The sequence below is a fragment of the Talpa europaea genome, assembly GCF_964194135.1.
Source record: "Talpa europaea genome assembly, chromosome: 10".
In the NCBI taxonomy this organism is placed as follows: Eukaryota; Metazoa; Chordata; class Mammalia; order Eulipotyphla; family Talpidae; genus Talpa; species Talpa europaea.
In genome coordinates, this window is record NC_140077.1 from 42,072,162 (window position 1) to 42,094,891 (window position 22,730).

General features: G+C 51.4%; 1 protein-coding gene across 1 annotated transcript; it reads left to right on the forward strand.

Annotated features, from left to right (window-relative positions):
• Nucleotides 1–510: 510 nt before the first annotated feature.
• VSIR (V-set immunoregulatory receptor) lies at nucleotides 511–22,605 on the forward strand (the record flags this gene model as incomplete). The annotated part of the gene is made up of 7 exons (XM_084245672.1): nucleotides 511–592; nucleotides 10,792–11,220; nucleotides 11,782–11,838; nucleotides 17,543–17,650; nucleotides 20,865–20,892; nucleotides 22,209–22,405; nucleotides 22,568–22,605. The coding sequence occupies 7 exons, from the start codon at nucleotides 511–513 to the stop codon at nucleotides 22,603–22,605; spliced, it is 939 nt and encodes a 312-aa protein (XP_084101798.1).
• Nucleotides 22,606–22,730: the final 125 nt, after the last annotated feature.

Consider the following 22,730-nt stretch of genomic DNA (forward strand, 5'->3'; position numbering starts at 1 on the left):
TAGGGCTGGAGGATGTTGGGTTCAAAACCCTGCCCTTCGGCAAGTCAAAGACCGGTAGTTAAGGGCAGATACTGTGATGATCATGGGTCCTGCTAAGCTAGAGCCAGTACACTTCTTGGGCTGTGCAACAATTCTAATCCTCTCCAAAAAGGAATGGGGGATAGTGGAAAAGACTTGAAGTGGAGCTGACTCTTTAGGGCACAGGCTGGCTACTCTCCCCTCTGGGGGTCACCGGAGTACTGGGGTGCAGTGAAAAAACACTCCAGGAAGTTGCTCATGCCGCCCCTCAAGAGGCAGTGCTTCTAAGGCCCCCCAGGGGCGCTGTGGGACTCTGGCGCAGCTCTGGTAGGCAAGTTGCTTTCTCTCAACTCGCACTCACTTGCTGGGAGCTTTCCCAGCCAGAGGCGCTGCGTCCGCCCATTTCGCATATTCCTGCACACACCGCTGGTGGCCCGCGCTGGCTGGGCTGCCCCTGAAGCCCTTTCTGCTTTGCCCTACAGTGACAGCGACATGGGTGTCCCCCCGGTCCCGGAGGCTGGTGGTCGGAGTTGGGGACCTGCACTACTTGCTTTCTTCCTGGTTGCCTCCCGAGGTAAGGTCAGTGGGAAGTTGTACGCCGGGGAAGAGTTCTCCGAGGAGGGCTAGGTAGGCAGGTTTAAGGAGCTCACCGGCAGGGGCAGGATCGGGGTGCCCCTCAGCGTGCTATGATGCCTGCCCTGTGGCAGTGAGACAGCAGCTTCTCTGCCAAGAGTCCCGGCTGGTTGATGAACATGGTTGTATTCTCTGACAGCTGCCCAAGCAGTTGCCTGTTCAACCCTTCCTAGTTTAGGAAGCCCAGAATCAAATAACTTCTTGAGAAGTTAGAACAGGAGAAAGACTGGGCGGGGGGGAGAGGGTACCCCAATGTGTCCTAATGGATGCCACTGGCTTATGACACCTGTGGCAATTCCCTGACCCTCCTGCCTCTTTTGACACTCGCCTTGGGAGGCGCACTGGTCAGTGTGGTAACTGATCCACCATCAGAGAGGGGCAGCATCGGCCTTTCTCCCCACCCTGAGGGTCTGATGTGAGCTGATTCCTGGCATCTTAGTGAAGTTATAGCTCAGGGAGGGTGTGGAGGCACTGGGAGGATGTGGGACACTTCCCCAGTCTGCCACGAGCCCCTTCTGTGTCCTTAGACAACTTTTGGCATCTCTTTGCTTCACTTTTCTCAGCTCAAACACAGAGACCTTATATAAGAAGGTGCCCCTTCACCACAACTCCAGGTAGTATCCTGGGGCTCCTGGGGGTGGGAACTGAGGTTGCTGGTTCTGGCCTGACCAGAGTCTGGGCCTTAAGGGAAGAGAGGGCTGACAGGCACCCTGTGGAACTAACTTTATGGGGAAAGTGTGGGCCCAGGGAAAGTATAAGTCATGCAGGGAGCTAGAGCAGGCAGGAAGGAGGTGGGAGCTTTAGCACGGGGACCCAGGAGGAGGATCAGAAGCAGCACAGGGGGGGATAATATAAGAGGGAGGGGAGGAGGCTGACAGAACCTGGAAAACACCTCAGGAGCAATTGGGGCCTGCTTGTGACATGCTATCTCAGCACTTGGAGACTGGTTTGGGCCTCTGATAAGGGGAAGAGAGTCCATACCCCACAGACAGAACTACCCCAGGCCCAGCCTCAATAGTCTCCAGGACAAAAGCCAAGAACATCATCTAGGAAGAGTGCAGGGGGCAGTCTGGGCACCAAAGCCACGGCTCATGACAGGGTAGGCTTCTAGAAGCAGCAGGGGATGGTGGTAGGCAGGAAGGCCGGCCAGCACCTGCCCACCACAGACAACCTGGCTTCCCATCCTCCCCAAGTAATCCTAGAGGCCCTTCCTGTTTTCTGCTCAGCAGCCCCAATTTGGGAAACTGATTTCTAGACAATTAGGGAATAGAGCTCAAGTTTGTGGAGTAGCAGGTAGGAGAGAGACCTAGACCAAGCCCTTGAGTGTCCTCCCAAGGACAGGTTACGTGGGCATCACTCCATATTGTCTATGTGTCCAGAAGCCTTCACCTCCAGAGGTCTTGGTTCCTCAAACAACTTGATATGCCAAAGGGTCATCTCTTTCTGGGCCCTACTCAGGGAGATAACTGAGCAACTTTACACTAAAAGGATTCAGCAGCATTCTCTTAGCTTTGAATTACTCTGGGTATGCAGATGAATCTTCTCAATATTCTTAAAATGGGCATGCTAATGAGTATTCATTCTACTACTTGGTACAGTGCACAACATAGCAGATAACAGATGGGAGGTCTGGTTATAGGCATGGTCAGGAGGATCTGACCGTGGAAAGACCTGCTCACTGGCCTGCTGTGGGGCGGGGCGGGGCTGCCCTGTGCAGGGCTGCTCAAGGTCAAAGCCTTTATGTCTCTGAAGGTAGCATGGAAGTGGCTGTATAGGCCTATCCTCTAGCTCTTGGGGTTGGGCCAGCACCAGGAGACTGGTGGTGGAGAATATCACATTCAAGAGCCCCAGAAAAGTTGAAGATACCCCTTTCCTAGACCTGACTTAGGCTGAGATGGCCTGGGGGCACCCAGGGAGCTGGGACTCAGCAGACCTTCCCCTCTAGGCATTCCTAGGACTCCTATCAGTTACTGTCCTTACTACGTCCTCATAGGCTAACACAGGAGTACCCAACATGGAGGCACACTGGGGCTCCGAAGGGTAGACCCCACCTAGCCCTTTATGGTAAACAACGTTGTTGAGCAACCCAGTGGTGCAAGGCTCTGACGCAGCAATGGTCAACTCTTAGGAAATCCAAGACCCACCGCCTGGAGGCCCTGGGATGGGGGTGGGGGTGGGGAGAAACAACCTTGAGGCCAGCCCATGGGCATGAGACAGGCAATGCCAGGGGCCACCAATAATGGGGAGCTTCTTTCGGAGCTGGGCTAACTGTTCTAATTTCCCAAGCAAAGCTGGGGCCCTGCTGGGGCCTAATCACCCTGGGTCCAGTGGGGAGGTACCTTGCTGTGAAGCTGAAAGAGGCCACCCCCATGCACATACAGCATATGGGGTCTTAGGCCCAAGCAGACTGAGGGAAAGAAGAAAGGAAGAAGGGTTCCCTGGTGCCCACCTGGCCTATTGGCAGTGACCCCTTAAGCCAGCATTGACTAAGCCCTGAATACCAAGTTTGAGGTCCCAAGCTGGAGGTCCACCCAGGAGCAGTCTGACCTGACCAGGGGAGACTGAACCAGGGATTGGCAACGTGGTTTCTGGTGACCCCTGGGGACCCCCTCAGTAGCAGTATGGGCATGCCTAAAGCTTGGAAATGGCGAAGCGAGGGATCTGGAATTGGTTGCCCTTTACTGCCCCTTTACCTGAGAATTCTGCCATAGGAGTCAAGTCAGACTTGGGTTAAAATTCTCAGATGACCATTTACTGCTTTGAGAATTTGGGTAAGTTACTCAGTATTCCAGAATGAGTTTCCTCATCTCTAAAATGAGGGTGATCACAGCACTCCCCTCAGAGGGCTGCTGTGAAGACCCAATGCACTTAACACAGTGCCTGGCACCTGGTTATTGCTGGGCCATACATATTTTGCTGTCTCTTGCATTTGGAGGCGACGTGCACTGGTTCTCCGCCTCAGTTCCATTCCTTGCTGCCTACAGAGTGCCCAGGGCACATGGAGTCACTGGCTGGTTTCATTGGGACTGGACTCCTAAAGATCCAGAAGGTCAGTCTGAAGGATGCACAGACGGGGCCGCCCCCCTGTAACACCTATGGGCACTTACAATGCCATACTCTGCAATGTCCCAGGAGGCCCCTGTGGATTCTCCTAGAGTCCCCCAGACATAGGGATTTTACAACTTCAAAGCAAGTCCAGCCCTGCATTTGCCCGACTCCGTGGGATCTTCCTGGAACTGATCTCAATACTCAGCCTGCTTACTTTGGCTGATCATCCAGAGAGGACAATGGCCACCATCATGTCCCTCAGCAATTCACTAGTGAAGTCCAGTTCCTCGAACCTTCATATCTAGGATCATATTCTCTTTGGAGACCTGGGGTCAAGTCCTGACTCTGCTCCCCCTTAATCTGAGCCACAGACAGGCTGGGAGACACAGTCTCAGCAGCGCTGATCACTTTTTTTTTTTTTTTTTATAAACTACACAGTGTAGTTTTTTTTTTTTTTATAGTTTTTTTTTTTTTATAGAGGCATGTTTTTACTTATTTATTTATTATATTTGCTTGTTTTGTTTATACATGCACTGGGTACAGTCAGAAGCGCGGGAGGGTGAGAGAATTCACCAGAGCCAGAGTGGGGAGCAGAGCAGGCAGAAGGACTGAAGTACACTGCTGAGGGGAGCAGCGGGTGGCAGGAGAGGTCTGCGCACCATGTGGGATCCTCCTCTGGGGCCGGGGAGCAGCCGGGGATCGAACCCGCGCCGCAGATGCCGCGGGCAGCTTCGCAACCCAGCGCTCAACCGCTGCGCCACCGGGGAGGCCCATCGCGCTGATCACTTTTTTCTGGATGTTAGCCCCACAGCAGTGTGTCCCCAGCTTCGGTCACATGCTCATTACCTTTGGGAACTCTGTAGTATCTACCTATGATCATAGGTACTTACACTTTCCTTTAAATCTACTCTTTCTTAAGTAAATATGTTCTAAAAGGAATCTTTATATCACTGTCATAAATGGAAAGCCCATATCAATGTCAATAAATAGAACAAAATCATAAAAGCACGTGACAGGAAAACCAAATAAGGGTATTAAATTCTGGTTGGAAACTGTAGCCCGGGGAAGGCTCTGAGCCTGAAAGATGCTGTCCCTTGCAAAAAAAAAAAAAAAAAAAAAAAAAGAGGTTAGCAAATGATAGAAGACATATTAAAGATATATTGCTATCAAAATGGAGCTTTCTCTTTGATATAATCAGAACTGAAAGAGAACTAAAAAAGTAATAACCTTTTCTCTATGTGACTGAATGTTCTATAGTGATGTAAAACAAAAAGTAAAACTATGAATGCTGTGAATGCCTCTTTATCACTACAGAAGTTACCTCCCTAGTGTTAGCTGGGGCAGGGGATAGTTCAAGTTCAGTTCTCCCAGTGGAAAGGAGATGGGATAGTGTTCCCATCCTAAGATGCCAGAATAGGCTCAGAAGGCCCCTTTGGTCTTCTTCCAGCCCCCAGTTCTCCCAACCTCTGTTGCTTTCCCTAGCCAGAGCTTATGTCCAAATAAAGGCAGAGGCACCAGCTGGGTCCTCTCTTGTACTGGGGCCAGTTAACCATCCCAGTAAGCTCAGGAGAGGGAAAAGGAGCTTGCAGCCCAGGCAAACCGGGTCCTCTTTGGTCAGGTCCCCTGTTTATCTGCAGCAAGAAGGTGGGGCCTCTAATCAATCCCTGGCTATCTCTCCTGTCTAGAAGGTAGACAGTTTCCCCAGATCTCCAGGGCCAGACTAGCTGGGTTTAAATCCTGACACTACCATTTTTGCCACCTGTGAGACTGTGGGATAACTGCCCTGTGCTTCTCTTTCTTCATCTGTTGGGGGGAGGGAGGGAAGATTAGTGAATCCACGTAAAAGTGATTAGAATGATGCCCAGTGCAGATTAACTGCCCTTCGCTACTACTGCCACTGAGATTCCTGCCCTGAGGCCAGGGCATGAAAAGACTGAGCCTTAGGAAGTCTACACAGCACAGGATCTCAAGGGCTGCTACTGGGCTGCATACTGTCATCCTCAGGGATGGAGGGAGTAATTGTGGCAAGTGTCCACCAACAGGGCCACTGGATAGCCACCCATGCCTCCCCAGGGATGTGCGCTGGCCAACAGCCACCAGCCCCGGGTGCATGGATGCTTTCCCAAGGTGCTGGAAGTGTGGCTTCCTCCAATAGAGACTGGCTTCCCCTTCCCGGTCTCCTTGGCCTGATGTGAATGGACACTTCCTGCGGGGGCAGGTATCAATAAACACATCTGAGACACCCTTTGTCCTAGATAGCCAGAGCCCCACAGGCGGACCTGCCAGCCAGGCCGACTTCCTGGAGCTCAGGGCTGGCACATTTAGTCCAGATTGGGCCTTGCCTCTGTTTCCCTTTGTGCTCTGCATCTTGATAACTACTGAGCCTAGCCCTTCCCTACACCTTTTCTACACCTGGCAGGGAGCTAGAGGCCAGTGCCACATCTGCTTGTGGCTTCCTCCGAGGACAAGGATCTGATCCTTTGCACCTTGTACAAGGCTGGCAATAGCAGGCAACCAGTAACTATTTACTACTTGGAGCAGCTGGAGATATTTGGGTGGGGCTTCCCAGGCCTGACTAATCATCAGGGACCCGTCTCCAAAGGCTAGAGTGTTTCCTAGGCAACAGTGGGCTAAGTTCAGGCCTTGTCAGGGAAAATACACAGGCCTGTCCACACCCACACCCATCCATCTAGTCCACACCCACAGGGTTTTGGGGCTCCAGGGTTTCACCAGGCGCCTATTGGGTGGACAGAGGTGAAGGTGATGAAAGATGCTCTGGAGATGAGCCCAAGCAAGAGGTCCCCTTCCTGCACTGAAACAGAAGTGTTTGACAAAAGGCCGAGTCCACCTGTGGCCACGAGTCCCACAGAGAGAAGGCAGCAGAAATAGGACTAAATTCTGAGCAAAGAGTCCTTATGCAACTCTGCACCCCCGAGGCCTCTCTGCCTTAGGCTGACTCATGATAGAACCTCGGTAAATATTTGAGGAATGAAAAAATGATGTTTTAATTTGGGTCTGAGGCAGAACAAGGATGGCTGCATGGAGAGCAGAGTCAATTCCAGTTCAGTTCTCGTGGCTGGAGGGTAAGGTGTCAGCTCCGCCCGGGGCAGGGTGGGAGTCCCTTCCTGCCTGTAGGGTTGCCTGCCCAAGCTGTGGGTTTCAGGTTAGTCATGGAGGGCTGTGTTGTCTTGGGCAAGTTGTTTTACTTCCCTGAGCCTGTTATCTTTAAGATGGAGACAAAAATAAACAACCAGGGGGTGTTATGAGAATTAAATGCTAAATTACTCAGCAAAACCTAACATTCAAGTGTCACGGACACCTGTGATCACCCTTGTGGCTCATTTCCTATGCCCTTCCTCTTCCCTGAGGAAAGATAGCCCTGCGCTCTTACCATAGGTTTCAGAGCTAAAGAGGGCTTAGGAATGTGGGGAGTTTCTCAAGAGAGGATGAAGAAAGGCAGCCAAGAGAAAGACGGAATGCACCCCAGGGAACACAGCAAAGGCGTGGCTAAGCAGGAACTGGGGCCCAGGGGTCTGCCTGCCTGGGCCAGGGCTTTAATCCTGAGACCTGGACTTTCCCGGGTTCACAGCATTCTTCCTCTAGGTGCTTCTGTTCCTTACCCAGTGGTCAGAGCGCAGCACAATGACTGGATGGATCCCGCCTGGGCACAGGCTCAGGCCCAGAGCTGGGGGCATTTTCCTGTCTCACATGCTCGCGGCCACCCTGGAGCCAGGGCCTTCCTCCCCTCCCATTCTCCCGTCTCCGACAATGCCCCAGGTGTCCAAAAGGATCTGCTTCTGACAATAAGCAACATCCTCCTGCCAAATAATTATAATTCCAGCTGGGCTATATATATCCCCTGATAACACACGTGCGCGTGCGTAGTTGCGGGCGGCATGGGGTCTCCACTCTTTTCTCCAATGCCATGCCCTTGAGTATCCTCCCAAGCACAGATTGCAGTGGGCCTTGTCCTGGCTGGAGCCTCAGACACAACAACCAGGATGTTTTCTCTCCCCACCAAGGACAAAACCTGGTGGACCCTTGGCCCAATCCTATCTTGGCCTTTTGCTGAAGCGGCACACTCCCTGCCCCCCAAACTTGAATTCAAGGACAGTTTCTCCTTTCTCGAAAAGGGGAAGAAGTTGTTCTAGGGTGTGTAGGGTTATAGGGATTGAGTAATGCTCCCTACCCCTATGTCTGAACCCCAGTTCTCTCTGTGAATTTTCATGTAAATTGCTTCTGGGGCTGAAAATCTGGTCCCCACTGCTGTTTGGGAAATTCTGTGATCATTGACACAATTGCTTGGACCCTGAGGATGCTGGGCCTGCTTCCCTACTGGTGGCGCAGCTGCTTCTTCTCACTCTGCCCTACCTCACCCACAAGTGGGCCCCATCTTGTCCACATCTCTACCCCCCCTCACCCACACCAGTCTACTTTGCAGTCCTACCCTCCCCCCACTCAGCTCTGTGCTCCACTTCTTGCCTCTGCCCCCATCTCGACTCTGCCTGTTCCTCTCTACCAACCCAGACCTGTGGCCCAGGTCTCTACTGAGCCAGTCCTCTCTATAACCCTCAAGGCGCGTGCTCACGCAAATACTGCTACATCTGGACTAGATTCTAAGCCTCGATTCAGCTCTGGGGTGGGCTTGAGATGACAACGAAAAAATGGAAAATAGGACACCAGCTGGGAGGGGTGCTGGTGGGAGCTGGCACAGGGCCAAGCAAATATGGCGAGAGAGAGTGAAGAATTTAGAGGCTGTTGAGGAGTGGTGGGGCCTGTGGCAAACTGGAACACTAATACATCTTCTAAAGAGAAGGCCGCTACTCTCCTGTAATCGCTATTGCCTTTTAGGAGTTAGTTTAGTGTTAATCTGACTTTCAACGCGAAACTAGAAGTCCGAATTTTCATATCAAATTCCTTATTTTTAAATGTCAATCTCAAATTTTTAAAAAGTACTTTAAGGGTCAAATGTTTTATCATGTTTTATCATGTCTGAAGGCTGGAAGTGGCCTGCGGGCTGTCAGTTTCAGAACTTTTGTCATAAGATTATCTATGTGCTGGAATTTAATTCTAGCCCTTATTTACTGTGTGATCTTCATTGACTTACTTAATACCTCAGTTTCCGTACCAGTGAAACAGGAATTAAAATAACAGCTACTTTATAGAGTTGTTAAAAATGTTTCTAAGGTACTCAGCATAGCATGCATTACATGCTATTTCTTCTACTACTTCTAGATCTGTATCTATCCTGATTTACTTGAAACTCCCATAGTCCAGGTTCTGAGTTCATATCCTCCAGAACTTCAGGCAAATTACTTTCTCTTACTGGGGCCTCTGTTTCTGCATGAAGACCTACATCTTCCCAACCAAGTTTTGAAATCTTTGCTCACTTTAGGAATGACTTTCCAAAAATCTGGGCTCCCAGACATGGCTCCCTCTCACACGTGGCTGAATGAGTGGGAGACTGGTGTGTCTTTCTTTCCTTCTGGGTCCTAAAACTCTACCCTTGTAGACATTCTTTAGGGCCATGGCTTGGCTGCCTCCCACACTGTTTTAAATATGCAGGCACTCCAAGACTGGATCACAAGCTGTTATCAGTCATTCACACCTTAGTGGGAAATACTTTGAAGCTGGTGTCTCCATTCTATTGTGCAAAACGTTTTTTTACTCCTAGGAAATGTTTCTTGCCTCAAGTCTGCCAGGTAGACATTGGCATTTCTGTTTTATAGTGAGGAGTCTGAGGCTCACAGGCAAGTGACTCACAGCTATTGGACTCCAATGCAGTCTGGTCTAATTCCAAAACTGTATCAGGCTGCCTCCCTCCTGACTGGGAAAGGCTCTCAGCTCTGGTGGTAGGTCCCAGACTTTAAATGTAGGGAAGGCCAGTCTGGAAGAGGAAGAGGCATTACCTGGGTTCAGGTATTGGAAATGAAAAGGACGTACCCATTTGGATTCTGTACATATTTTCAAACTCTCCTTCTCTGTCTGCCTGCCTGACAGCAACTGCTGAGATGCCAATTAAAGTAGCGTGATGCATGATGCTCACAGCTATTCTTCATATGTCTGCAGAGGGCATTCGAGCTCACATCTTACTTCCATTCTTATCTTTACCTCACTGTGTCCTTTCATTCACTATTATTGCAGCTAATATTTTCCTTATTGCACATGTGAGGAAACTGAGGCACAAACAGCTTGATAAAGCACCTAAGACTCCAGCCCTAGGAGTCTGTTTTCAAAAGCCAGTACTTTCATCAACACAGTTAAATACTTAGGGCTTGGGGGAGGGCAAAAAGGAGCAGCAGATGGCTTCATTTGCTTATTGAAAGCAAAATGAAGTAGAAAATATTTCTAAGGCTGGGTCTCTGTCCCTCAGACACCTTGGGTTTTCCTGCTTCCCTACCACCTGGCCCAGCTCACCCTGTCTACTTGCTGGAATCCTGTCTGCCCATCGAGACCTAAAGAAGTCTTGATAGACTTCAAGAAGTCTTCCCTCCTTCAAGAAGTCACCCAACTGTCCCCAGGAAAGCTATGTTCCCCAGTGTTCTAAAGGCGGGTGCTGGTCTGTGCTTTGTGGGGCTTTATCACCAAGGCAGGCCTTGCCTGCCCAGCTAGGTGAGGTGCCTGGGGAGCAGGACACACGCTCAGTCTCCAAGTGAGAGGTCTTGGCCCCCCAGGCCTTCCATTAGTGTTCAGGATGAGGTGGGAAGGCAGAGCTCAGCTCCAGGAGTGGGAAGGGCCAAAAGGTGTTACAGAACCTAGAACAAAGAGCTACTGTTCCCAAATAACCTTTCTGCTCCCATCCTGCCTCTACTCTCCCACCCCTACAGCACTGGGCATGGAGGCCGGCAGCGCCAGGCGCTGGGTAAGCTGGGTAAGGTCCTCCCATTCAGCCTGAGATGGAGTTGGCTTCCTGAACTAATGAAGAAGCTGAGGCTGGGGTGCTTGGCTGACTTGCCCAGGCCTGTAGCTGGGGAATGGCTGAAGGCAACCTACATTTTTGGAGCCCCAGGCTGAGGCTCTTTCTCACTCTGGGGGCACCTGTGGTGCTGCTGGCTCAGCCATGTGACGGGCTCTCATCATCTCTCTGGGCAGGTCTGGTGGCTGCCTTCAAGGTCGCCACACCATATTCCTTGTACGTGTGTCCCGAGGGGCAGAACGTCACTCTCACCTGCAGACTCTTGGGCCCCATGGTCAAAGCACAAGACGTGATGTACTACAAGACGTGGTACCGCACCTCACGGGGCGAGATGCAGATCTGCTCAGTACGCTGGCCCATCCGCAACCTCACCTTCCAGGACCTTCATGTGCACCACGAAGCCCACCAGAGTGGCAGCAGCAGCCAGGTCTTGGCCCAGCACCATGGGCTGGAGTCAGTCTCTGACCACCATGGCAACTTCTCCATCATCATGCACAACCTGACCCTGATGGACAGTGGTCTCTACTGCTGCTTGGTGGTGGAGCTCAGGCACCACCACTCAGAGCAGAGGGTCCACGGTGCCATAGAGCTGCGGGTACAGCCAGGTGAGGGCTACCTGGGATGGTATCACTGTGAGGAAGGTGTGTGGGCCTGCGTGGGAGGGTAAGAGGAGAGGACTGGGTGATGATGGGATGTGGTGTCTCACATTGTGCTGCTATCTGGGTGGTGCTCCAGGGAGCATGTGTGAGACGGGGAGGAGTATGGAGCTGGGTTTAAGTCTCTGGTCGGCTAGGCGTGACGGAGGCTATTTGTGATGGGGGGACTTTTAAATGTGAGAGTGTAACTACTTACAACAATACTATGGCAGTGCTAGGTGACCTGGGTGTGAGCTGGTGAACAGTCTAAGGGTGTCCGGATCAGAGAGCAAGGGGTATCGGAGTAGGAGGTATGGGTGCCAGCAGGCATACACATACCCTGGGCATGGCCTGAGAACTGGCAGGGGTGTATGTATGTGTGTGCACAAGTGTGCAGGTTCCAGCTGGGCCAACGCTGCCAAGTGGACACTGACAAGTGTATCTGTGACAGGAGAGAGGCATGTGGCCTGGACAAGCCTGGCCTCCTGGGCCTGACAGCCATCTAACAAGTCCTCTCTTTTGTTCCTACAGGCAAAGAAGCATCATCCAAGTGCATCGCATACCCACCCTCCCCCAGAGACAGTGAAAGTAAGGGACCATCCTCTTGTCCCTTCTGGGTTCTCTATTCTGTCTGTCCTCATTCTGGACCTAGACCCCACAATCTGATCTCTGACCTCCCTGCCCCAAGAACACAGATACCACAGATATCCCTATTCCTTCTCTTCTCTGCTGCCTTCTCTTCTCTCCTTCCCTTGGTTCCTCCTTCCCTGGAGCCACTGGACTGCAGCCCCCAGTGGCTCACTCCCCTTCTAGGCCCTCAGCAGAGGGGGCTGGCTCCTGACTCCCTGTGTCCTGTGTCCAGGCAGTCACTTCCAGACAGTGCAAGTGCTCCATGATGGCTGCTGGCAGCCAGAGCCTGCTGAGCTTGTTTTTAGTGGGTCTGCTCCTGCCCACCTGCCTGCTGCCTCACAGGAAGGTTGGGAGGCCAGGGGCTCCTCTTGGCATGGATCCAGCTACTTCAAAGTCCTTGTTCTGTGCTTGGGGGAGGGAGAGGCCCTAGAGTGCCTACTGTGTGCCAGGCACTAGGCTAAATCCTTTCAAGTGTTGGTAGCCCCGTGGACTCTGAGCACCCTCTGAAGGAGGCGTCACCATCTTTACCTTACATACGTGGAATTGGAGGTGGTGACATAAGTTATCCAAATTCACATGGCTGACAGAACAGCTCAGCTGGGATTTTGCTCACTTCACCTTCTAGCTCAGGAGAGTAGACTGGGTGGGCAGTACAGTGGGTGGCACTCAGTTCCCTGGTATTTACCCAGAGATGTGCACTACAAGGGTGGAGGTGTTGCTCTGAGGGGACACTTGGGCACTCAGAGCTCAGGGGAGAATGCCCAGCAGCCTGAGGAAAGCAAGGAAAGGGAGGTGTCTGGGACAGCCCCCTCTTCTGAGAAGAGAGGGTGTTAGCTTCCACATTCTTCTATGCGTCAGAATTCCTGGGGCATCCAGTGAGAACCAGCTCCTGCCCAGGCCCCAGAGAAACAGAAGTGCCACCCTCCTTCCTGCCCTCCAAGAGGACATGCACTAAGCCCAAAGCCTAGAATGAGAACAGCGAAACTATAACCCCAGCAAACCCCAAATCAAGGGCTGCAGTGACTTTCTCTCCAACTACATTTAGAACACATTTCAGTCTGAGCCAGACCCACATGGAAGTAAGAAAGCCTTCAGTTAAATAAAGCCCCCCTCCCTGTACACCACAGAGCTCACATGTTACCCTGCCATCAAGCCACTGCCATCCTCACTTCCTCCACTGGAGCAGCTCCCCGAAAGGGCAGAGTGAGGCCTCAGAGCCCCCTTCCTTCCCATCTGGCAGTGTCACAACTGTGCACATACAGTGCCTGCGTACAAAACAGTGTGCACTCACTGCCAGGGCTCACAAGTGTTCACTTCCCCATGGCCTCTTCCACTCTGAGCAACACCCCCAAGTCCTACTTCTTCCTTGAAGCTCCCACAGATCTGCAAGTCACTTAGAAACAGCCTCCTCCATCACTGCCCCCACTCTACAGATGGCAAAACCAATATCCAGGCAGATGAAGGCTCTTGCTCCCCATCTCTCAGACCCAGAGCCCAGAGGCAATGCCAGAGCACCTGCTTCTCATGTGCAAACTCTGCCTGAACCTCTGTCCGCCCAGTCTTTCTGAAATGAATAAAGTTCAGACGTGAGAGATGCCAGAGGGGACAGGGATGCTAGAGAAACCAGGGGCACAAAGGAGAAGGATTAGAGATTTGGGTTATTTTTCTTGATCTAGACTATAGAGAAGTTGCTGCTGGAATTAAAGGAACAGAAATCACCTGGGAATCCCAGGTATCTGGCTGGTAAGAGGCCACAGGTAAGAGGCTGGTAAACTTCACTGTCAAGAGTGGGTCAGCCTTCCTGTGCCAGTAAACTCTGCTCTCAGTTATGACACTTTCCTTCCTCTCCTATTTGTGGGTCTGTGCAACCTCACTCTGGTGCTTGCTTCTCTGAGCTGTTGCCACCATGAGCTGGCTTCCTGTGGGCCTAAGGAACATGTTTGTTTTTGTCCCACCTGTTGAGAGCATGGGGATGAGTTCAGTGACCTCTGGAGTCCTCTTCTGATCTCCTAAATTCTCTGTCCTGGAGACTACAGCTCTAGAGGAGTCTTGGAACTAAGGTGGTTGTGGTCCCAGATGAGGAGAAATCAGGCTATACTTTTGTAGGGGCGTTGGAATATATTTCCATTATCTGGGCACCACATGTGTATGAGAAATGGGAACTAGCCTATCCCTTTCCTACTCCCAGGGAGGCACTCAGAGCTATCTAAAGGGCTGAATAGGGGTCAAAAACTCAAATGCCCCTGGGCTGGGAGCTGAGGAATAAGATAGTAGGGAGGGGTGGGGACCACAGGTAGCACCCAGCTGCAGTCGGTATGGCCAGGTTCAACTGCTGCATGTCAATTGCCAGTCACTCAATTTTCAAGCAAAGGCACAAGTCTAGATTTGACATACTCTCTCAATTTTAAAATGTTGGCAACTAATTTAAAAAAATTAACTACTGTGTAGGCCATGGTTTCAACTTGAGTCCATTCAAGTGAAATGCTGTGTGATGAAGTGGCTATAAGCACAGACATTGAAACCACTCAAGTTGCTAATCCTCTGTGTCTTCATTTTCTCACCTGTAGAATGGAGACGATTATAACCGTACTGACGTTTCAGGTTGTGAGGTGAAAATGAAGTATACAGCCCTGTGTCTTTTAACAAGGGAGCTATGTTCTAGAAACACATTGTTGGGTGATTTAGTCATTGTGTGACCATCACAGAGTATAACTGCACCAACCTGGATGATTTGGGTGTAACGGATCACATACCTAGGCTCTCTGTCATGGCCAATTGGGACTGTCCCATATGTGTCCATGATTGGCTGGAATGCCATTAAGCGATACACAACTGTACATGCAAAGCACTAAGTACCATGCTCGGCACACAGCAAGTGCTAGGCAAATCTTGGCCATTATTACTTCTAACTCAGAAGCTAGAATGGCTTCCCTAGTCAACTCATTCATTCCCCTGTGCCAAGGCAAGATGGCAAATAGATGGCAGCAGTGGACACATGTTTTCTAAATAATTTGGAAGCATCTGCTGTGGGACCTATGTGCTCAGTGGGTCCCACTAAGGGCTGGTTTCTGGGTGCTGCCCTCCACTGCCACTTACCTATGTAGTACTTGACTACTTAGCTATGCTTCCACCCAAACAGTTCCTTGAGTTTTATTTTCCTTCTCAAACTGCACCCAGTCTCCTATGTTATCTTTGGGAAATATGAGGATAGCTCATCTAAGATCACCTGAAAGCCCCAGTTTGCCTGTGGGGGGAGGTGATGACAGGGGAGAGGGAGAGAAGAAGTCTGAGGTGTTCAAAGAGCCCTAAATTACTGAGGGGCTGTGGTTTTTCACTGAGCCTGGAGAAGGGGCTAGGTAACTCTTTTCCCAAGAAGTACCTCTCCACCCATCCTGCCACCCTCCCCACCTCCCTCCACCTCAGGCTGCTTTCATCGTTCCTAGGGAACCAGGAAGCACAAACACCCTCCTCCGCATGTAGCCATGGGGTACCTGGCAGGCCCTGGACAAAGACCCACTGAATAGCTGGAGTCCCTCCCACCCTGCCCTGTTGTGTAAGGGCCTGGCACCATCCTCGGTGCTGGCCTGGCAGCCTTCTCTGCTGGTGTCTGATCATCTTCCCAGGAGGAGCCTGACTCTCGATGGCTACCAAGCAGGACCCCTCCCACTCCCAGGTACTGGCCAACAAGTACAGGGAGGAGTTGGGAGCTATGGCCAGGGTGGACTGTGCTGAAGAGCCCAAGGTTTCAGAGGGCACTTGAGCCCATAGAGCTGTCCCCAAACCCTGCCCCTTCTCCCAGCTTCTACTTTCAGCTAAGGTTGTAGAAAAAGCAAAGTCCTGATCTCCTAGAGGGGCTGCAGAGGGGGAATCTTTGCCTGGGAACTGGCAGCACCTGGGTGGAGTGTGGGGGTGGGGCAAGTCTCCCAAGCCCTGCAGGGAGCGGAGCTTACTGAGCTCTGCTTATTTGCACCAAGTGCTTGCACCAGTCCTGAGGAGACCTGCTTTGATGACTACAAAAGTGCTCCGTGTCACCAGGTTCTCAGATAGTGCCCACAAAAATAAACCCGTGGCAGGACTTGGAAATACTCAACTGTCTGAATTATACATATCTTTGCTTTCACTATTCCACCTCAAAATGCAGCCTCTCTAAGATCTGTGGTGAACCTGCTCTAATGTGGAGCTGAACCTGCTTTGTAATTAGCACAGCAACTGTTCCTGTACTAGTGGGTACTTCTAAAGTGCCTGAAAACAGTTTGTTCTTTTCTGCGGTGTGAGCAAACCTTTGAAAGCTTGTTTACACCACAGGGTCTGTTTAGCAATACAATGAGAGAGAAACAGCCTTCATTCCTAAGCGACTAGGGCAAAGGCAGCACTCAGCACATCCACTTTCCCAAAGCTCCCTGGAGTCCAACTGACACTGTGACAAGGTATCCCTGCTCATCTTTTGGCCAAGGGAAGAGCTAAAATTGGGAAGGAAATGTGCTTTACTCTGGCTGTGGTTCTGCGGGCACGTCTGTTCCCAGCTAAACTTCTGGAGTCAGCAGATGGACTAAAATAAATCAAGTTTCTCCTGCTGTTGGTGGGAACCCGAAGCAGCACAATCTTTTTGGAGGGCGATTTTAGCAACAGTCTAAAAGAAAATGCACACACTCTATGGCCCAGTATTTTACTGCTAGGGATTTATGTAGATGTGCGTGCCCGAGTGAGCTAATATGTGGACAGAGGAGTTCACTGCTATGTTATTAGTTATGTCAAAAAATTGAAGCAACCTATGTGTCTGCCAACAGATTATTACAATAAATCGTGGGTGAGCCAGATGATAAAGTCATGGGCAGAATGAGGTAGAGCTCGGTGCCAGCACAGAGATGCCCAAGTCATGCCCATGGGACCAGCAACTCCCACATGTGCTGTACGTGCAGGGAACATTTCCAGACTCTGCACAGGGTCACTGTATAGTGATTCTCTTTGGAGTGGAAACAATTGCATATAGATATATTTTAACTTTATTTCTTTTGTAATCTAGAAAGTTAAAAATTTAAAAGTGCCAAAGATTCACATTTTTCTAGTTCTTGTCCTGGGTTTTCCCCATGACTTGTGTCACAGCAAGAGGTGGGGCTTTCGGAGTCCAGCCTGATGAGTTTGGCCTTTATATTCATTTATATTTTCCTCCGGCAAAATATACATAACATTTTCCATTTTGACTATTTTGAAGTATACAATTCAGAGGCACTAATTATGCTCACAAAATTGGATAGTCATCACTACTGTTTCCAAATTTTTATTTATCACTTGGGCTCCTATTGACCTTGAATTCTGTGGCATGGGAACTCTTAAGGGCACAACCTGTGGCCCAGGGTGGTTGAGTTTTCCCCCATGGGCCAGGAAAAAGATCCTTCTCTATTCCCTCCACCTGCCTGAGTTGTAAGCCCTTGACCTCATTTCCCTGTGTTGGACCCACTGAGGGAGGAGGCATGAGGAGCTCTTTGAAAAGCAGGTCCCCAGACCTGCTTTTGCCTCTGCAGGTCACTGAGGGTCTGGCTGTGAGGTCTGGGTAAGGTGGGTTGCACCCTGTTCTCTGGTGTTCCCTCTCCAGACCTCAGTTTCCCATAAAGAGGAGCAATGGGAATGGGGCCTGATCTTGGCTGCCTCTCTGCCCTTTCAGATATCACAGCTGCAGCCGTGGCCACGGGGGCCTGCATCGTGGGGATCCTCTGCCTTCCCCTCATCCTGCTCCTGGTCTACAAGCAAAGGCAGGTGGCCTCTAACCGCCGTGAGTATCCTTGCCTGTCTGGGATGACCGGGCATCTGAGTACCTGCCCCAGCCTCCAACTCAGCCCCTGAGATTAGCAAAAGTGAGGGGGAGCACAGTTACTTGGGGTTCCACAGATGGGAGCTGCTGCAGTCCCTGCCAGGAGCTGGACTCAATGGAGCACAGCTAATGGCAATGGCCACAGGGCCTGAGTGCTCGCCAACCCCAGGCAGTGTAGGTGCCTTCAATTAATACTTGCTAAATGAATGAATGATCATATGGAGTAGCTCAAACTGGCTCATAAAAATGCTGCCATCTGAAAATGCTTGGGGAACCTGCTTTACCGTCTGGACCATGTAGACAGACTTGTGCGGTCACTAGTGTAGTGATCATGAAGACAAAAATGACCCTCGATGACCAGAGCTGAAAGGGGTCTTAGAGATAACTTAGTGCAACTCTTTCCTTTTTTAAATGAGAAACCTAAAATCACTGGGATTAAAAAATTAACCTAATATAGCAATATAACTTAGTAAGTTATATATAACTAAGTTAGATAGCAATATAACTTAGTAAGGGACAGAGCTGGGACCCAAATTCGGAGCTTCCAACTCACAGTCTTGCCAGAGAATATAATCCACCACAGATGGGTTATATTCAAATGCTCACCAGGCTGAGTGCCTTAGTCAACATCCCCTAAGTGGTAGGGCTGCTGTGCCAGGCACCAAGCCCAGCCTGTTACATTATATTCTCTCACTTATTCCTCATAACAACTCCAAGACCTCGGTCCTAACATTATCCTCATTTTACAGCAAAACAAACTGAAGCACAGAGAGGTTAAGTAACTGACGTAAGTCACCCAACTAGTAAGTGGTGAAACCCAGGCTTTAAGTCATGGCGACAAGCACCTTCTCACCCTCCTCTGCAGGTGACAATGCCCCTTGGCTTCCCTCTGACCCCACCTACTAGCCTCAGCCAGTCTGAGTCCTCCAGCGGCAGGAGGGTGCGGAGTTCCCTGCCCTTGGAACTGGCATTTTCTCCCTGGCCTCTTCCCTCTGCCTGGCGCAGAAGGTAATGGAGGAAGCGCTGCTCTGGCTCACACCCCATTTCCTTTTGCTGGCCCTTAGCAACTTGACACCCTGGTTGGGGGCCCAACCTGGAACGCCACAGCTGGTCATTTAGGGGCTATTGCCACCTGTCTCAGGACGTCCCTATTTCTCTCCCCAAACCTACCAGGAGCCAGCTACAGAAATACCCCCAAGGTCGAAGGTGGGGCAGGAGGCAGGTAAAGGGTTGGAGCAGAAAGAGGATCCCAGGGATTCAAGCAGGGGGAGAAAGCGCTGCGGAGCTTCAGCATTTCCATGGTGGAGGGGAAGGGAGGAGCGGGAGACAGGGGCCCTAGGTATTTGCTGTCTCCTCATTCCAGACCACAGCACTGCCTTCATCAGGGAACAGGAACCGGAAAACAAACAAATCCCTATGACGGGCGGGGTGTGTGGAAGCTAGGGGCCTGTGCTCCTGCTTTTGTTGCCTCACAGCCTTCCTCACAGAGTCCCCAGAGACTGAGCCGAGGCCCTGCCCAAGTCCCAGCTGGAGGAAGGAAAATCAGAGAGGGGACATTCCCAGGCTAGGATACTGCGGGGCTGTCCCAGAGGACACAGGGAGCCGGGGTGAGCCCCAGGGAGTATTTCCTACTCCATGCACTGGGACACCTTCAGCAAGATGACTTCCCTCAGGAAGGAACCAGAAAGGGACAGATGACCTGGGTGCTGAAGAGCTGGACTGGCAGAGGGAACAAGCAGATCCAGGGGGCAGCTTGGCTGTTGACATGTCCTTCAAACCTCCAAACAAATCCCATTTCTGTGCTAGGCAGTCGTTTTCTATCACCTCACGCTCAGATTTTATAGATGTGGTAACAGAGATGTCATTAATTTTCTAATAAAAATAGTTTGGAGGTCAGTCCCCCAGCCCCCTCCAAAAAAAAAAAAATTGAAAACGAGGTATATGATTCTTAGTGTCAGACACGTGAGATGCCAGGGGGGACAATGCTAGAGAAACCAAGTGCAAAACGGAGAGGAAGTAGAGGTTTAGGTTATTTTTCTTGATCTCAGACTCTAGAGAAGCAACTGCTGGAGTCAAGGGGACAGAAATCACATGGGAATCCCAGGCATCTGGCCATGGGACAGGAGTCCGCCTGGAAAGGGGGACGTGGTGGATGGGGAGATGTGTTGGTTCACTCCGGGTGGGACACTGGCACCAAGCCTGGCCTGGAGGGCGTGCTCAGAAATGAGCCACACTCAGGACAGACACCAGGCTGGGAGCCCTGAGGAGAGCGGTTTGCAATAGATGACAGTGGGGGTGGAAACCTACCCAGATTTGGTTTCCCCAGCTCTAAAGTGGGATCAGCAATCCTCCAGAGGGTGGTGGAGAGGGTGGGTTGAGGTCATGTAGGGCACCCCTGGGAAATAGGCCCAGGAGCTGCCTGTAAATGATTCTGCTACCTCAGAGATCTTGGGAAATTTTGTGCAACTTCCCGCTTGTGTCCAGTTGTGGTAGCGCCCCCCACATATGCCTCCTCATTGTAATGGGCACTGAAGCTCTTGAAACAAAAAGGATCTGTGGAGATGGGGGAGCTGCAACAAAGAAGGAAGTTGGGGCCACTGCATCTGGGTTGTGGAGTGGGGAACCCCAAGAGTGGGGAGCCCCAAGAGTAGGGCAGGGCTGCAGCACCTGGAATGAGGAGAAAATATGTGGAATGACTGAGAAATGGTAGGGTCTCAGACCCCCAAAGTTTCCCTCTAGGAGTTGTCACCTCTAGAGCCACTCTGCTGGCAATGTGGAGGAAGTGACATGAGAAACTGACCTTAAAACACCTGTACACAGTAAATCATGGCAAATGTCCAAGCAGAAAACAGCAGATTCAGGAGCAAGGCCTTTGATTGACACTTAGATCACAAAGGTATAATACCACCTAAGTCAAGCTGTAGGAGGATGCAGTGGCTGCTTTATGTGACACCTGCTGTGTACACACTTGCAAAATGCAAAGTTTTGTCATTAGACAAACTGGGATGCTCATTAAAGCCTTGGCTTTGGATAAACAGGCCATTTGGGTCTCTGAAATGAACAGCAGGGGGATCCAGGGCTGGCCTTGGCTCTGGCTGGGCTTGCTGCTGTTCTTGGAGGGGCATCTGCCTGCATGGACAGGGGTGTGACCAGTTTCTCTGTCCCTTTGTCTTAGGTGCCCAGGAGTTGGTGCGAATGGACAGGTAAGAACCATGGAGACCTTCCCGAGAAAATTCCCCACAGGTGCCCCACCCAGACTCTGAGCTTGGCAGGTCCTCCCTCCCTGCCTCTCCCTGGGCCTGTGGCACTGTAGGGTAAGGTCTATACCCAAACTGTGGCTGGAGTTAATGCACAGGGAGAGGGGTAGCTTTTAGCCAGGACAGTCTGTTCTCCTCCCCCACTCTTTCTGCAGGATCTTTTCCCTCTCTCAACTTCATGGTAACTGGCTGCACTACCAAAGGACTGAGAATACAAATGTGGTCTCCCTGGCCAGCTGTCAGGAAGGAGATATTTCTGTGCAGCAGGGTCCCTGTTCGCCGCCTAGCATGTCTGGTTAGAAGCGCATCTGCCACCTGTCACTGTGGCCTACACATCTGTGCCTATTGGCTGTTCTCCCTACCACTCCTCAGTGGTAGAGCGTAGTCAGGCTCAGCTCTGATGCTGTTTAGATGTAGCACATATCCACCTTTGGGCCTCAGTGATCAGCCACAGAGGTGGGATAGGAAACAGCTGAGCTGGAGATACTGAAACAAGCAAAGCAGGCCAGCACACCTGGAGTCGGGGCTCCTCTCCACAGGGTAATTCAAGGAAAAAGCTCTGACTGCAGGCCACAGAAGCAGGGGCTGACCAAGTCAAGAGTGAGGTAGCAGGTCACAGAGGGCAGGGACGGGGGAGTGTGTGTTATACTTTCTGGGCGGGAAGCTGGCATGGAGCCTGGCTCAGAGGGCATGCTCAGGAAGGAGCCACACTGAGGAACTGGGTCCTGGTATCTGCAATCTCAATCCCAAAGCTCCTCTGGGTGTTTGAAAGGGATGGTCTTCAAGACAGGACAAAGAAAGTCCTGCTAGGGGTGGTTTAGAATCTGAGAGAGGAGAGGTCTTCAGAAGTTGCCCCACTCCCAAGCAGGAAGAGAAGAGATGTCCTCCCATTAGCTCAAGGCAAGCTATGGGAACTTAAGTCCTAATGCTACTGACTCTACTGACCAGAGAGAAACTTGTCCCTAGATTCCTGAAGCTGGTGTCCCAGAAGTGCCTCTGAGCCCAGGCTTCTGGGCTGAGCCCAGGGCAGAGGGGCAGACCACAGGGTCAGTTCAGAAGCTGCCCTGATGCCTTCAGCTGAGGCAGGTGGGAGTGTGCAGCCCCCAGCCTTGTCCCCCGAGTCTGGAGCCTCCCTTCCTGCTGGGAAAGGCCACTGAGGCTTGGGAAGGCACGTGGGGGAAAGGGTCAAAGTGGCGGGTGGGGATGGGAGGCCAGAGGCAAACCCCAGGCAGCACAACTGACCTTCAGTTCTGATTCTTTAGCGGCAACATTCAAGGAATTGAAAACCCTGGCTACGAGGTCTCTCCACCTGCCCAGGGGATGCCGGAGACCAAACCCAGGCCTCCCTTGTCCTATGTGGCCCAACGGCAGCCTTCTGAGTCCGGGCGGCACCTACTCTCAGAGCCAAACACTCCTCTATCTCCACAGGGCCCGGGGGATGTCTTCTTCCCATCCCTGGGTAAGTGCTCCCCAACTCTCACAGCACTGCAGTCTATAAGGTCCTGCTGGTCTTGTGGCCTGCAGGGTATCAACCTCATCCTCTCTCTCCTGGGGGTGGGAGGTGTACATCTGGGGGGACAAAGGGACCTCCATTCACTCTGCTTTCCCCTATTTTTTGCAGAACCTGTCCCTGACTCCCCAAACTCTGAGGTCATCTAAACCAACTGGGTTAGTTGGCAATTGTGGCTGGGCCTGGGCCCGGTGCTTTCGACTCAAGGCCGGCCTTGTGAGTGAGCCCCGTGGCCTTGGCTCTGGTTTCTTCCCTTCTGCTTTGATCCAAGACT